At 38.2% G+C, this 17,279-nt stretch overlaps 1 protein-coding gene across 4 annotated transcripts in view; it reads left to right on the top strand.

Moving 5' to 3' along the window:
* Positions 1–17,279, top strand: part of RAD17 (RAD17 checkpoint clamp loader component) — a 32,036-nt gene that overhangs the window by 1,368 nt on the left and 13,389 nt on the right. For all 4 annotated transcript variants that reach the window (XM_070233544.1, XM_023618252.2, XM_023618251.2 and 1 more), the window contains exons 2-11: positions 25–128; positions 2,000–2,257; positions 2,774–2,857; positions 6,366–6,522; positions 7,911–8,047; positions 8,548–8,600; positions 8,682–8,807; positions 8,902–8,971; positions 14,325–14,433; positions 16,135–16,320. In XM_070233544.1, the coding sequence (XP_070089645.1) occupies positions 87–128; positions 2,000–2,257; positions 2,774–2,857; positions 6,366–6,522; positions 7,911–8,047; positions 8,548–8,600; positions 8,682–8,807; positions 8,902–8,971; positions 14,325–14,433; positions 16,135–16,320 (1,222 nt within the window). In that variant the 5' untranslated portion in view covers positions 25–86. The remainder of the gene's footprint in view (positions 1–24; positions 129–1,999; positions 2,258–2,773; positions 2,858–6,365; positions 6,523–7,910; positions 8,048–8,547; positions 8,601–8,681; positions 8,808–8,901; positions 8,972–14,324; positions 14,434–16,134; positions 16,321–17,279) is intronic.

Below are 17,279 nucleotides of genomic sequence, written 5' to 3'. Positions count from 1 at the left end.
TTTTTTCTCTCTTGTTCTGCCTAGGTGAATTATACTTTAGTGTACTACAGGTTGTATACTACGGATGGGAGCTGTCAAAGTTTATAATGTCAAAAACTTTTCTTAGACCAAAGGTATCTTCCACAAAGGTATGACACACCAAAATGGCCGTGTAATAATTGCCCAAAAGAATTATGATTTTTGTATGTGTTCTTAATGACATGACTGCTGTCAAAGCAGTGGTGCCCAGTATCTGTTGTAATTATTGATCTAAAAAGCCTGACAATAAGTTGTGAAACGATGGTATGCTAAAAGCACAACCTTAATTTTGAAAAAGCGTTTACAATCCCAGTCACAAAGAAAAGGCTGAAAACTCTTGATGAAAAGAGCATTAGAAGAAAGAGAAATCTATGAGTTGTAGCTGGTGTTAAAGCTTAACAACAGGCCCTGCCTCCTAGAAACCATGTGGTTCAGTGTGCCAGCTGCTCAGCAAGGCTAGGGGTGGAGTGCGATGGGGGTCAGATAGTATCACTCTTAGATGCAAGGGAGCTGTTTTCCTAGTGGTGGATCCAATTTTTCTCTGATCTTAAGTAAATTATTTAACTTTGCTGTTTCTCTTTTTTTTAGTAAATGGGAGACCACATTTATGTAAGAAATGACACTATAAAATATATAAGTAACATGCAGATTAGAATTACCAAAAGTTTTACTATAACAGATAATATTTTTATGTACTTTTAAAAATAGAGGAAAGGAGCCGAAATTACAGCACTAGTGACAGTCTTTTGAAGAGAGAAAATGAATTGGGTGTCTATGCCTGAAACTTTGTCCCGGAAGTCTCCATTTTTTTACCCACTGCTGATAATATTCCTAACCCTCTCCTTAAAAGAGGAGTGAAGTGTGACTTTCCATTCATAAAATACTTATACACCCCAACGTGCTTCTTCTGAGCCGCCTTTCAGCTCCAACTTCTGGTTCTTTTTCTCCCAGAAAGGAGCATTGGCTAATAAATGGCTCACAACTGTGGCTGAGTCTTCTTCAAGGAAAATATAATCTCGGTTCCCTCTTATTAGCCAGTCAGGGAATTTCAAAAGCCAGGTACTAAGCTAGACTTTTCTAGATTTATTCTGTTGGAAAGTAAAGAAAATCCGTCTTAAAATTTTTAATTATTAAAAAAATTTTTTAATACTCCTAGATATTTTTAGGTTAAAATTGCTCAATTCATCATCTTTCTCTGTGTATACTTACCAAGGATTTGAAAGAAAAGGAAATGGTGGAGGGAAATGTAGAGAGGTGAGCACGCTCTACAGACCAGAAGAGGATGAAATAGAACTCACTGATTGCCCAGCTTGGTTGTCCAGTACTCTTTCTCCTAGACAAAGCTGACAAATCTTCCTTCCTGGAAAGCCTGCCTCCCTTTTATAAAAACATTATTTGCTTCACAGGCTGAAGAAAAATATAATCAAGTCATGACTGCAAATTGTTCATAGCATCAGGATTCTTAGACTGTGTCTTCACGAAGTCTTAAGGCGGAGGGGGATTATTTGGATGTACGAAATGGTTCTTAGTTTGTGAACATAGTAACCTGGTCAAGGCAGAATGTTACTCTTACCTTTGTACATGGTTAAAGTAATGTCAGTTTATTTATTTTGTTTTGCTTCTCTTTTGGTAGGTAATTTTAATATTTATGTTTCAGTCCTACAAATGAATTTTTAAAAAATCAGCCTACTTTTTATCCTGGGAAGATTATGATTGATAAATAGAATTAAGTTTGTATTCTTTATTCCTTTATATGGCATTCATCGGTACCATGGTCAAGTAGACAAGTATGCATTTGCATTTAATGTAAAGTAGGAAAATAACTAGTATATGTGGAGCCAGTTTTGTTTAAAGAGCTAATTTGTGAGATTTTTATTTTAAATGTTACAAATATATGAATTTTTTTTTTGCAGAGTAGTGCAGTTATATAACGAATAGGTGCAAAAAATGTAATAGCATTTACATGATTTCTTTTTTTCAGGTAACAGACTGGGTAGACCCATCATTTGATGATTTTTCAGAGAATACAGGCATTTCTACTATTACTGCCACATCGTTTGGTCTGAATAACTCAAGTCATAGAAAAAAAAATGTGCCTTCCACATTAGAAAGTAGCAAATTTCCAGCTAGGAAGAGAGGAAAGCTGTCTTCCTCAGAACGGATTTATGGTCTAGAAAATTCAAAAGAATATCTGCCTGAAAATGAACCATGGGTGGATAAATACAAACCAGAAACTCAGGTACTAAATAACATGCCAACAAGTCTGTGTATTTAATTTCAAGAAGGAGAGGGATGTGCATTTTCAGATTATTACTCATAAAAATCTTTCTGTCTAAATGAGTTAGAAAAAAATAATTTCTAAGTTTTTTATGTTCTGAGGCTGATTTTCTCAACTTATTCTGAAGCTGTCCAATTGGATATTTATCTTAGATTTAATGTAACCACAGCATAGAATTGATCTCTTTGTTTTTTGCTAAATGTAATATCCGTCCCCAAAATGTATCTTAGGATTTAAAAAACTTTACAGTTCCAAACCTGCCCAGAATTTTCATACAACAGTGTTAGCTTAAGAACAGAATTCATAACAGAATCCATAACGATATAAAAAATTAAGTATAATCAAAAGGACCTTTTTTATTACTCATCGTGTTACTTGTTTGCTATTTTTTTGCATTAAAAATGTTTAGATTAATCTATGCTGTTGTACCAAAAATCCTTGGGTTAAAATGTTTTATTTTAAACTTGAAATTTTTAGCATGAACTTGCTGTGCATAAAAAGAAAATTGAAGAGGTTGAAACCTGGCTAAAAGCTGAAGTCTTAGAAAGGCAACCAAAACAGGTAATTAAGTAAGAAAAGTGTCTTAAATATTTAACATCCAATGCTTCTCTGACTTGTAGTTGGTTGTCTTTTGTGATGACTTTGTTCCGTTACATCTAGATCACCCTCAGGAGGATGCTCTCTGGCCTTGACTTCTGGCCTCGGTGAGACTCAGGGCCTTGAGTTTTCCCTTCACTGCACTTCTTTTTCCCTCTTATGTCCTGTCATCAACTTAAAGCAAAGTAGACCAGTTAGGGTGCTGGTGTGTATAGCACATCCAGTTATCTCACACCAAAGTAAGCAGGCAAATTACATACTAATTTTTGCACTAAATATAGCCTAAAACAGTCATCATTCATTTTACGCTCATGTTTTTTGTTTCACTTCCTAGTTCCTTGGCCCCCAAGCTAGAATATTCTCTCTCTCGTTTGAAACTTTTTTTTAGAGATTCTTCAAACATAAGGGAAAATAGAATAGCAAATGAATACTCATATACCCGAAATATACCCATCATTTTCCCCCTTAAATATTTTAAAGTAAATTATAAACATATGACATTTGTCAGACTTTTAGAAGTTTCAGTATGCCCCTGTTAAAAAAAAAAAGCATTTTTCTGATTAACCATATATACCATTACTCTGTCTAAAAAAATTATCTGTAATTCCCTAATGTTGGCTAATGCTCAGTTTGTACTCACCTTTCTCCAGTTGTCCCCAAAATGTCTTTTACAGCTGGTTTCTCACGCCAGGATCTAATCAAGGACCACACATTGCATTTGATTGTTCCATCTCTTAGGTCTTTTTGAATCTAGAAATCCCCTTCACGCCCTTCTTCTCTCCAAGACATTGACTTATTGAAGACGCAGGCCGGTGGACTTGTGGCAGCCTCACACTCGGGATTTGTCAGACTCTTTCCTCCTCATGATGACTGACTTGTTCTTCTGCCCCGCGTTTTCTGTAACCTGGAAGTTTGAATCAAGGGCTTGATGAGGCTCGAGTTGAACATTTTTGCAAGAATACTATATAGGTCGTGGTATATATTGTATATTGCATCATATCAGAACGTAAGTCTGGTTCTGCTGCTGTCTTTGCTGTCCAGTTTGATCACTAGGTTGAAGAGACTATGGTTTTGAACTGGCAGGTCATCTGTGGGGACACTCGGCAACGTGTAGGTGTCCAGCCCCCAGCAGTCTTTCACTTAAATGCTTTAGCATCCGATTTCAGTCCTTGCCTGAATCAGTTATTTTGTTAAGATTGTGAAATGGTGGTTTTTAAATTCTATTATTACTTCTATAATTGTTAGCTGACATTTTTCCATAAAGAAAAGTTTGCCGTCACTAGCTGGGGCTATTTAGTTACCTTTAAATACAGTTCCATTTGGAAGGACAGGATAAATTTTCAGTCATTCCTGTTAATTTTCAAAGTTCAGATGAAGCATTAGGGGCTCTAGTTGCCTCCAGTGGTAACAGGTCCTTCTCTTTTGAATCAGGGTCCTGTCTGTCTGGCTGTGGATCTAACCCTTGGTTTAGGGTGTAGGTAACGTATTCAAGGTGGATTTTCAGTGTCAGCATTGGTCTTCCTCCTCCAGCTCATAAAAATCTCTCCTCTTGGGGTCAGCCTGGTGGCACAGTGGTTAAGTTCGTACGTTCCCCTTTAGCAGCCTGCGTTCACTGGTTCAGATCCCAGGTGCAGACCTACGCATCACTTGTCAAGCCATGTTGTGGCAGGCGTCCCACATATAAAATAGGGGAAGATAGGCACAGATGTTAGCTCAGAGCCAGTCTTCCTCAGCAAAAAGCGGAGGATTGGCAGTGGACGTTATCTCAGGGCTCATCTTCTTCTTCAAAAAAAATCTCTCATCTCTGAGTGCAGATTCTTGGGCAGTTACCCTGATGTGCCTCTTGCATCCAGGCTTTTTCTCTTTGATTTGTTTGGCTAGTCCAGCCAATAGTTTATATTTTTCAGTGTCCACCGTGTTTTCTCACTTATCTGTACTTTTTGTCGTGTAAACATTATCATGTTTTAAACCTGCATGTGTGTTATTATTCTACCAATTGGATGAACTAAGGTGTGTGTGTACATGCATAGGTATTGGGGAAATATTTCTTTTAAATATTTTTAAAGCTTTTAAAACAGGTCTTAAAAGCTTCTTCCCTCCAAGAAGTTGGACTTTAACCAATCATATACTCATTATACAAAAGTTTCAATAATGTCAGTAATTACAAGACATTTTTATTGAAAAAAATTTGGTGATTTCTCTGTGAGCAAGCTAAAATTGTTATTTTTAAAAATTTGTTGTAAGTACTTCAAATATTTGCTGAGTTTCATTTTTCAGGGCAACTTCTTTCCTTCAAAATATTATAAAACTGTTACAGTGTAGGCAGTGGGAGGATTATGTTTTAGTGTTGCAATAGACTACCTCCCAGTTCTCTTACTGGAAGCACAACTTTTGTTCTGTGACTCTACTCACTGTGACAAAAAACAGACACTTAACTCTATTATGTGAGAAAAGTGCATGGCTGCCATGCTTGATCATCATCTCCTTTTTTTAAAAGCTGTCTGCTTGGAAGTAGTCAGTTCCCATTGTTTGCATTAGTTATGTTCTGTAAAGTTACTGCAAAGAATTAGCAAATAGCAAACCATTGATTGTCCTTAAGAGAAATACAGGGTTAGGTTCCTGCGAAAACTAATGTTTCTCTGTCACATTTACGTCAACCCATCAATATATAATCTTGTTTTGTATGTGTTTCTGTTTAAAGATACCATATTTAATATAGACCTTTGAGTTTTTAACATTAAACTCATAGCCAGTAATACTATAACTCATGCACACATCCATTTAAAAAGTGGAACTGATTCTTTCCTGGGTCTGAGTATGCAGGCCCACCCTACACTAGTTCCTAAAGGTAAGCACGTGAGCAAGGATCACAGCCCCCTGCTGGAGGTAGGAGGTCTTCCCCCAACTTATTTGAGCTTTACCTTTTTCATCAGATTGACTGTAAGGGGGAATATTACTGGGACCTACAACCTCTAGTCTCTTGTTAGAGTCCTATCTCTGGTGAATATATGTCTTAATACACATTTCTAAGAGAATCTGATATCCAAACTGAGGTCTCCCATAAACAGATTATACTGGTATAGTATCAAAGTGTATCACCCAGAGAGATGTCTGTGTTAAGATTGAATTGAATGAGTTCATGTAACCGCTAAAAATATTTATTTCAGACGTTACCTTTTAGCCTAGCTGGAGAAGAGTTGTTTTAATTTGGCTGCTCAGTAGTCCTTGGGAGGGACATAATGCAGGGATGAAGAAGTATCAGAAGCTACACTTAGGTTCAGGAAGTAGGATTGTCGTATTTTATCTAAAGCTGGTTTATTCCAGCTAGCATCATTGTGAAATTTAGTCTGCTTATTCCAGACATTTAGTAAATATTTATAGAAGTAATTAATATTTAGAAAGAAAATTCATACGTAATATTCTAGCATTCCAATGATTTTGATTTTTAATTAATGTTTGTATTTGGTTTCAGGGTGGATCTATTTTATTAATAACAGGTCCTCCTGGATGTGGAAAAACAACGACTATAAAAATATTATCAAAGGAGCATGGTATTCAAGTACAGGAGTGGATTAATCCAATTTTACCAGACTTCCAAAAAGATGATTTCAGAGAGATATTTAATCCTGGTAAGATTTGCTGTGAAGGTAGTGGGAATAGTGGAGAAAGTCTGAGCTTAAAGGAGTTTGGAGACCAACTTCCCATGTGTATCCCTAAGATCCCTAAGATCCTCTGGGTCTGTGTTTCCGAGAGGAGGGTTTTGCCTTCCTGTCCTAGATTGGCATCTGCCTGGCGCCACCTGCCTCACAGTCCGAGCAGCAGAGGAAACCGCACGGGTGCATTTTCTCCCATAGTTCCCGTGCAGAGAGCAGTCAGTTCAGGCGAAGGAAGGGAAGGGAGCCTGCTCTAGAGGAGACGGGTGCTTTGAGGAGGACGTCCCCACTGCTTTGTTAGATAACAAGCTGATCTGTTTGTGTTATGTATTTACTTTTTTCCAGGCTCTGGCTAGGAAATTAGACAGTGCAAATAAAATCTTTTTGTTTAAATGTAAATCAAGCCTTAAGATGTGTTAAAGAAACTTACCTTCCAACTAGAGAGCTTAGATCAGACCTCTTAGAATCAAATCACATCAGAGCATAAGGCAAAGACTGGCTTTGAAATTTGGAAGGAGGCTTGAAGACAAACATCCAAAAGTAATAATGGTACCAATTTAAAGATGTGGTACGTTATAACCAACATATATAGTTGTAAGCTTAATACTCCAGCACCAGGATTTTTTACTTTGATAGTTTTTCTTATTGCTACTGTAAGTAACTAAATGAGGGGTGGCCAGATCTCCTGGGTCACTTTGAAGTGAAAGGGGTTCTGTAGAGGGGCGATTTTCTTTCAATGTGGAATATTCCTCGAAATCTCTTTTCTGAGACCTTCTTTAATATGCTCTGCATACTGTGTCTTTAGTATGCACACCCTTATGCTGCTAGTGTCCTGTGCTCCTGAAATTCCTACTCCTTTCTAGACAGTGACGTTACTTTGGACAATCTAGCAAGTCTTGTAAATAGTCTTCTATGTAAAACATGGCTTCAAAGAACTTCCCTTATTCCCAGGCTCACTAATCAATCATTCTGTTTTTGTCATTAAACATTTGTTACTGAAAATAATTCATTTATAGTCACACACTCATTTGGAGAGACTTCATTGTGTAGGCAAAGTCATAAGTATTTTTACCAGTTGTGTGAATGTTACACGGGCAGCTGTGTTCTGAAGTCAGTGACTCCATGTTATAGCCATTGCTATAGAAAAATTACTGTTGTCCATGACTCTTGTCTATTGAAATTAATATCCTATTTTAAATTTGAGCACTTTTGCTTATTCAGGAAACAGTCTACAGTATTGTAAGTTCCTTCACGTATATGTAAATGTATTTATTAATATATATGTGTATATTACATACTTACGTGTAATAGTGATGTGTATATAATTCATTGAAAATAAAGGTGTTAAATATGTTTTCTTTCAGAATCAAGCTTCCATGTATTTCCCTATCAGTCTCAGATAGCAGTTTTTAAAGAGTTTCTACTAAGAGCAACAAAATATAACAAACTACAAATGCTTGGAGATGATCTGAGAACTGATAAGAAGATAATTCTGGTTGAAGTAAGGACAGCTTTTGAAATCCTGCTATAACTATTCAGTAAACAATTGCAAGATATATCTCATGGGATAATGGCATTAATTCTCGGTGGTATTAATAGTGGTAAATATTAACGTAAATATAAAGTATAACGTAAAGGCTTTGTGATGGTAGAAACCTGTCTTTTTCAGTAAACTTGAATGGAGTAGCTACAGGTTAATGAACTTGAAAGGTTTAATGACTTGTGTATCAAAGCAAAAGAAATATTTGGAAAATGATGTCTTAGTGAAAATACGAGAACTGGTAGTGACCCTAAGAAATTTGCTCTGAAAATCGGGTTTCCCATTGATGGGTATTGCTGTTTAGGATATCAGCTATTTCATGTTTCCCCTAATATCTGTAAGAGTTCTAGTTATAATACATGGAGTAGATAACATTTTTTCCTGTCTCAGTAAATATAAATCTAAAAATAAATTTACATGGGAATAAAACTGAACTCATATCCATCATGTGTTTTCGATAGGATTTACCTAACCAGTTTTATCGAGATTCTCGTACTTTACATGAAGTTCTAAGGTGAGTTTCAGTGAAGTTTTGTAAAACTCCAAATTAAATGTCAAGTGGCTTAAATTTCAGCATTGCTGTATTTTATTTCAGGAAGTATGTGCAGATGGGTCGATGTCCTCTAGTATTTATAGTCTCCGACAGTCTCAGTGGAGACAGCAATCAAAGGCTGCTATTTCCCAAAGAGATTCAGGAAGAGTGTGCTATATCAAGCATTAGGTGAGAGTGAAGTTTCTGCTTATGATGTTCACATACACGTTGCATTTTTAAATTAATCCTTTAACCACTATCTTTCCTTATAAAACTTTGACAGTTTCAACCCTGTGGCACCAACAATTATGATGAAATTTCTTAATCGAATAGTGACAAGAGAAACTAATAAGGTAAGTCTCTTAAGCACTGATTAATTTGAATCTTATATTGTAATTACAAAAAGCCAAACTTAAGTGATATTATGTAAACTTGAGTTGGAGACATCTATTATTTTAGTTTTTAGAATTAAAAAATGTTATTACACTCACAGGCATGTCATTTTAGAAAATGTAGGAAATAGTGATTTTAAAAATCCTTAACCTTTTTCCACTATTAAACTTATGAGGTAAATTTCCCTCTGCTTGGCTTAGAATTTTAAATTGTGTCTATTATCAAGAAACTGTTTCCTAGCTTCTAGATACGTTAGCCGTCAACAGTCCAACTCCACTTTAGTCCTTCGTCACTTTTTTAAAATTTGATATTGTGGTAAAAAACGTGAAATTTACCATCTTAACATTTTTTTCTCGTTTTGTTGAGATACAATTGACATATCACATCATGTCAGTTTAAAGTGTACAGCTTGTTGAGTTGATACACTTATATGTTGGAGAATGATCACCACCGTAGCAACACCTGACACCTCCATCATGTCGCATAATTACCGTCTATGTTTTTGTAGTGAGAACACTTAAGGTCTTCTCTTAGCAACTTTCAAATATGTAATACAGTATTGTTAACTATACTGTCAACCATTTTTAAGTATACTGTTCAGTAGCGTTAAGTATATTAACGTTGTGAAATAGCTGTTGTCACTTTTAATGCATCGTTTTTTCTATCTTTCTTATCAAGATGATGTTAAAATAAATTGATGAGGGGCAAGCCCTGTGGCCAAGTGGTTAAGTTCACGCACTCTGCTTTGGTGGCCCAGGGTTCACAGGTTCGGATCCTGGGCACTGACCTACACACTGCTCATCAACCCATGCTGTGGCAGCCTCCCACATAGCACAACAAGGCTGACCTACAACTAGGATATACAACTGTGTGCTGGGGCTGTGGGGAGAGAAAGGGGGGAAAAAAGGAAGATTGGCAACAGATGTTAGCTCAGGGCCAATTTTGGTCACCAAAAAATATTAAAAAAATAATTAGTGAATGAAATTTTCCTCCTGGCAGCATGGTTCTAGGGGGCCCTGCTGCTGCAAATCAACTAGATGTTACGTGACACAATTCTTTGTTGCACTGCTGGCATCGTAGGAACTGAGAAATCTCCAAGGAAAAAGTTGTCTTGAGGATTAAACAAAACAGAATGTATGTAGAGCACTTAGCTGAATAAATAACAGCTATTAATAGTGAAAAGTTAGAAACAGAGTCCAATGATGGAGCAGTTACCATGGTGAACTATTATGTCATTAATTAGTGTTTTGTGAACATTTAGTATCACGGGAAAATACTCACAAGTTACTGTCAAGTTAAAAGTAACAAGATGTGAAGTTGCATGATGATGCTAACAGTAGAAGTGGTGTCTTTAGCCTTTGATGTGTGTCAGGCACTATGCAAAGTGTTTTTATATACCTATCTTATTAACCCTCACCACAGCCATACAAAATTAGTACCTTATCCCCGTTTTACAGGTAAGGGAACTGAGCTTTGGGAGGAAGTAACTTACATGCTATCCCACAATACTATTATCAGATCATCCCGCTGTATTAAGTATCAAATGGGTTTGAAGTTTTGTTCTGACTCCAGTTCACTATGCTAAAACAAAACAATTGTCAGTAACAGGAGAACGCACAGATGTACATGAACCTAAATGTACTAGAAGAAAGTACATAAAAATGCTAAGTGTGATGAACTCTGGATGGTAGGATTACTTGTGATTTTTTTATTGTCTTTTTGAAAAACATCTCCTATATTCTCTACTATGAGCATGATAACTACAAATTACAGTTTTAAGTATTTAGTCAGTAAACATTAAGATATAATAAAAATGATCAACATTAAACTACTTTATCACATTAAATCAAAACTTCTTTTAAGACTAAGTCATTATAGAGGGCCAGCCCTGTGGCCAAGTGGTTAAGTTCACGTGCTCTGTTTTGGCGGCCATGGTTTTGCCAGTTCGGATCCTGGGTGCAGACCTAGCATCAAGCCATGCTGAGGCCACGTCCCACATAGCAGAGCCAGAAGGGCCTACAACTAGAATATACAGCTCTACTGGGGGGCTTTGGGGAGAAGAAGGAAAAAAAGGAGAAGATTGGCAAGAGATATTAGTTCAGGTGCCAATCTTTAAAAAAATAAAAGACCGAGTCTTTACATTACAAGTGGTATTTACTTTAGCTAGTTGTATTCTACTAGTAGAAGGTCCCGTCACTTCTTCGTCGTATGGTGTGCTGTACTTTAAACAGCTGACTGCAAGAGCATGAGGGCTCGTGTGCTGTGGGTGTTGCCGTTGATATGTTACGTCACAGGGGCAGCAGCAAGCACTCTGCCAGGCCCTCAAGCTTTTATAAAATCGGATGTTGTGACACTGGGGTCCCCAAGGATGCTAATGATGGTATAGCAAGATCTAAAGAAGAGTTCAACCTCTGGTGTTCTGTAGCTTAGTGAATTCTGCTCGTTCTGTTAAGAAAGAGTGTTGACATCTTAAGTGAACCAGTTATAATAAGAAAGAGTGTTGAATATCTTAAGTGGCTTTTTTTTTTAGGGTTTGGCACCTGAGCTAACATCTCTTGCCAATCATCTTTTTTTTTCCCTTCTTCTCCCCAAAGCCCCCAGTACATAATTGTATATTCTAGTTGTAGGTCCTTCAGGCTGTGCTATGTGGGACGCCACCTCAGCGCGGCCTGATGAGCGGTGCCATGTCCACACCCAGGATCTGAACTGGTGAAACCCTGGGCCACCAAAGCAGAGAGCACGAACTTTACCACTGAGCCATGGGGCCAACCCCTTAAGTGGCTTTTTAAGTTTAAATAGATGTTTCTCTGTTTTTATAAGAAAAAGATTTTTGGTCTTATCTAATATCATTAAGTGTATAAAATGTGGAAGAGGGGCTGGCCTGGTGGCGCAGTGGTTAAGTGCGCACGTTCCGCTTCTGCGGCCCAGGGTTTGCCAGTTTGGATCCCGGGTGCAGACATGGCACCGCTTGGCAAGTCATGCTGTGGCAGGCGTCCCACATATAAAGTGGAAGAAGATGGGCATGGATGTTAGCTCAGGGCCAGTCTTCCTCAGCAAAAAGAGGAGGATTGGCAGTGGACGTTAGCTCAGGGCTAATCTTCCTCAAAAAAAAACGTGGAAGAAACTGCTGACACACATTTCAGCCATCTTGCATGTTCATAGTACTGAACATCATCATGTTTCCTTCAGCCAGCAAGGATTGTGATTCCAAATTACATTTCCATTTTGGCAAGTAATCCCTATCTAGGATTTTTCAAAAACAAATACTCCTCTCAAAACAATTTTTAAATAACATGTATTCACAGTAAGAATGAGGTTAATCTGGAAGAGAAGTTCCCAGGGACAAGCAAGAAACTTTGTGAAAGGAAATGAAGAGAGACTTGTTCTCTGGGTATTGGGACACAGTATAAACTATAGAAATTATAGCCATGTGTGTTCAGCCGTGATAGACCAATGGAAGAATAAAATGAGAAGACAGCACAGAAATAGAGCAGTATGTGCCAGTGGGGATTTTCTGTAAAATGGAAGTGGCGTTTTCCATCACTGGGGAAAGAGGAGACTGGTGGAGGCAGTGAGCGGTGTTGGACAGTTGGATAGCCCCATGGAGAACATAAGGCTGCTTCTTTATTTCCTATGGTACACAAAGTACCTGCTAGGTGGGCTGAAGGTTTCGGTGCAAATTCAAAATTAGAAGAGTATTAGGAAAAAATGCTTACTCTGGGTTGGAGGGAAGTCTTACTGAGCAAGAGACAAAAGCCTGAAAGCCATAGATTTACTTCAAAAAAAGAAAATCAGGAAATGACAAGATGTGGTTAGCGAAGTAAAAAGACAGGAATGAGAATGGAAGAAAATATTTGCAATTTATGTAACAGAGTGTTACCACCTGAATGTGTAAACAAAAGGAGGCTAAAAACAGAAGCCAGCACACAAGAGATACCAGTGCAAGTAAGTAGGAGAGGTGTTCAGCCTGCGGGCCATCAGACAAAGTCACTTTTAAACCAGGGACCATTTTTCATGTATTGGATTGCAAAAAATTTTAAAGATTGATCAACAGGATTGCCAAAGATATGGAAAAATGGGCATTCTCACATACCATTGGTAAGAAAAAGAAAATGGGTAGTTGTCAGAGACACTGGAGGGCGCTCTGCTTCTACAGAAGTGTCCACGTGTGGGCAGAGACACATATGTAGGGTTGTAATGGTGGAAAACTGCAAACAGTGGAAATGTCCCTTTACTGGGGGAATATTAGTTAAATTATGGTATGCCCGTAACATTTTTTAAAATGAAATAGGTTTAAAGGTACTAACATAGAAGGATCACAAAGAATGATGTCAAGTAAAAACATCATCATAGAATACATATAATATGATCCCACTTGTGTTTAAAAAGTAACTGTGTGTCTACATATACTCATAGATATGTATGCACAGAAAGTGGTCTGGAAGGGTACTCACTAGAATGTTAACAGTTGTGACAGTTTAGGATTTGGGGAGGCTAACAGAAGACAGTAACCTTTCATAGACTTCTGAAACAGTGTTGGTTAATGAAGTTAAAATAAAAATGTATATTGAAGGATTGTAGCATAGTCCTATTTTTCTGTTTTAATCAGTTTTGACCAGATCTGAAATGGGATGATCTATGAATAGTTGCATGAATTCAACTTGAGTCATGTTGTCAGTAAACCATTTGGTTTGTGAGTGGGGAGAGGAGATAGATAAATTTTTCCTGCCTTATTCTTGAACTACGAAGTGTGTGATATGTGATCTGTCGTATCTACATATATATGCAAGTATATGTATGTGCATCTATATTGTTAAATTTGCATACATAGCTTTTAAAAATATATACATATTTTATATAAAATATCTGTATGAAACTTAGGCTTTAAATATGAGTTGATGCAATTGTGGCTTTTTTATACTCAACAGACTGTATTAATATGTTGGAAACCCCAGTGTAGGGATTTTCATGTAAATTTCAAAGATTTGTCACATTTTTGTGTATACTTGATTTTATTGCATTATTTTGGTTTTTGGCTCTGTATGTATATATATGTTTGTATATGTAATTAGAGATAGAGAGCCTCAAAATGTAACGCAGTCCAAGTAAAACAATATTTTATACTCTTGAAATTTTGCCTTAGACTATAAGTCCCTGCCTCTTGTACCTTCATAAGGAGACTGGTTTTTTGGAAGGTTTTTAGCTTCAAATTTGAAAGATTCTAATGTACTTCCACGTAGTTTAGAAAATAGGGGGATTTGGGGGGTTTTTTGTTTGAGAAAGTAGTTTTTAATTTTCATTTTGTCATTTCAGAATGGAGGAAATGTCATCGTCCCTGATAAAGCTTTCCTCGAGGTGCTCTGTCAGGGGTGCTCTGGCGACATCAGAAGCGCAATCAACAGCCTCCAGTTTTCTTCAAAAGGTAACGGGGAGGTACATTCTGTAGCATTGTGTAGGTAATGACTTTCTCTTAAGTGTTCATGAAATGAAATCAAACTAAACGTATTTTAACCTGTAATTGATATGTACCTCTTTCCACTTAACTGTTTCTTTAGAGACATTGTCATAAAATTCTGTATGTACGTGTGCAACACACTCCTCTGAAGACGTCATCATACATATCCGTGTGTCTGAGACAAAACCCGACTCGTTTCTGTGGTCACTGCTTTCCCTTTCAGAGTTAATTTGGGATGAGTCTTCTTGGGTGGAAATCCTGGCTGTGCCACTTCCCAGTGCCTTGGCCTCCTGTGCCTGTTTTCTCACTGTGTGTTTATGTGAGAGCCTGTTTCATGAGTGTGAACAGGAAGGGACGTGACACCTGACACGTATTAAGGGCTCCATGAATGGCCCGCTGTTGATGCGTTTACTAATACTGTGCTAAGTAGGTTCACTTTTGAGCTTATTTCATGCTGACTTGCATATGGTATGTTTAATCAGGTAACTTCTCCTTATTACTGTATAATAAGGGTGCATAGCCATGCTGGATTAAAGGGGTGGCCCCACTAATGGTAGTGACTGTGGTTGACTGCACACAGTCCTCGTCAGAAAACCTTTAACAGGTGACCTGCTTGATGCTTAACATTGAGGAATTGGCCTTAATAATTAAAAGCCATCTTTGGAGCTCTCAAAATCCACGTGAAATCCTGGTTTCTACCCACAAGTCTAACCTGTTCATTTAGTTTGCATCTTCGTTTGTCAAAATAGCTGTGGAGAAGTAGGCAGCCTAACACAGCTGAAACCAGAATTCTGCCAATTCCTGTAGAAACATGAATGTAAAGGGTGCTTAGGGTCACTGCTGGAATTATGGACCAGGAGGGCTGAAGTGGGCCACTTTGGATCCTAACTACGATTTATAACATTATTGCTCTGAGCTCAGAAATTTTAAAGAGAAGAAAATAATTTTTGAGTGGGTCAGGAACTGTGTTAGCTACTTATATGTTTTTCCATTTAATTCTCAGACTAGCCTAATGAGGTAGACAGTACTAGGATCCCAACCCAGATCCGGTGTTCTTTCTGCTATTCCAGGCTGCTTTCCTTAAGTGATGCATTCTGAGTGTTAAACATAGGTTTACGAGTGAAATTTGGACACAGGTATTTCATAAAATGGAGCCCGCCCGCGTCAGTGGAGAGGTGACGTAGAGTAGCTGTGAGGCACGGCTCACAGAACCAGACTGTCAGTTGCAAATCGCTCACCCGTGATGGCCGGGAGCCAGATCCTTCACCTCTGTGGCTTATTCCTTTACTCTGTATGGTAACAGTTCTCCCTAAGAGAGTCGTCGAGAGGATTAAGCTAGTTAGTTCGTACCATGCACCAGGAACGGTACCTTGCACGTAACAGCAGGAGAAATCAAGGTGATAACGACTATCTGAGAGTGCGTCATTTGTGTGTGTGAAATTTGAAGTCTATGTCATGAGATACTTTCAGATGACATTTTATTCCATTTTAATAGTTTAGTAACCCAAAGAGGATTCCAATTCAGTTCACATATTTTATAATTAATTGTTTATTAGAGAAACATTTTAATTAGAATAATTAGTATAACTATATCTGAAATGTTCTCAGTTTTAATTTTCATATTTTAACTTTATTTTAAATATTGTCACTTGGGTGTCTGTTATTTAGGCGAGAACAGTTTATGGCAAAGGAAAAAAGGAATGTTTTCATTAAAATCAGATGCTGCGCTGTCAAAATCAAAACAAAGAAAAAGACCTGATCAAGTTTCTGAAAGTCAAGAGGCCCAAGCTGTTGGTGGCAAAGATGTCTCTCTCTTTCTCTTCAGAGCTTTGGGGAAAATACTGTATTGCAAAAGTAAGAAAACCTTACACATTTTTTTTTAATCTATTAAATATCAGTCTTATAAGTGAAATAAAATACCACATTTTCAAAACTGTGATGTATTTGGTTCTGTTCCCAGAAAGAGCTGGGGCTAGGTCAGGCACTGCCGAGCAAGGCCTGAGACATGGCGGGAAGTGTTGTTAAGTGAGTGTTTCCGACAGCGAGTGGGGTTCAGTGTAAAACTGGCTGTGGGCCTTCACCACGTCTGCAAATCTTCCCACTTAGTTTGTGAAGGGAAGGCACTGGTCCATCCGGACTTAGTGGCGAGTGTCGGTAGCCCAGAGCCCTCCCAGCCTGAGCTCCGGCCCCAGGCTCCGGGCGGGTTGCCGAGTGGCTGCCCGTTTCTTTGGATCCTCTGTCGCTTCTCTTCTCTTCACCAGCTGCTCTCTCCCCTGCTCATGTTCCACTCACCCCTTCTGTCCTACGGCCTGCTTTCCCTCAGCCCCTCCACCCCCATCACCGTCTCTAAGCTGCCACATTGTCTCTCCTTTCCATAGAATCCTGAACTCCTGTTCAGGCTTATGATCCTGCAGGAAGAAACCTAGGATTGCTTTTTTTTTCCTCATCTGACGTGCTTTTTATATAGATAAAACAATTTACACAAAACTTTGAAGGAAGACCATTGCCGTAGTTTAGAATAGCTTTGTGTGTTATAACAAAAAAAGTCCTGTGTGGGGCCAGCCCAGTGGCATAGCTGTTAAGTTCACACACTCTTCTTCAGCTGCCCAGGGTTCGCCAGTTCGGATCCTGCGTGCAGACATGGCTCCAATTGGCAAGCCATGCTGTGGCAGGCGTCCCACATATAAAGTAGAGGAACATGGGCACGGATGTTAGCTCAGGGCCAGTCTTCCTCAGCAAAAAGAGGAGGATTGGCAGCAGATGTTAGCTCAGGGCTAATCTTCCTCAAAAAGAAAAAATATCCTATGTGTACA

This window comes from Equus caballus, chromosome 14, assembly GCF_041296265.1.
Source record: "Equus caballus isolate H_3958 breed thoroughbred chromosome 14, TB-T2T, whole genome shotgun sequence".
Classification (NCBI taxonomy): Eukaryota; Metazoa; Chordata; class Mammalia; order Perissodactyla; family Equidae; genus Equus; species Equus caballus.
This window is presented reverse-complemented; position numbering and strand designations above follow the sequence as displayed.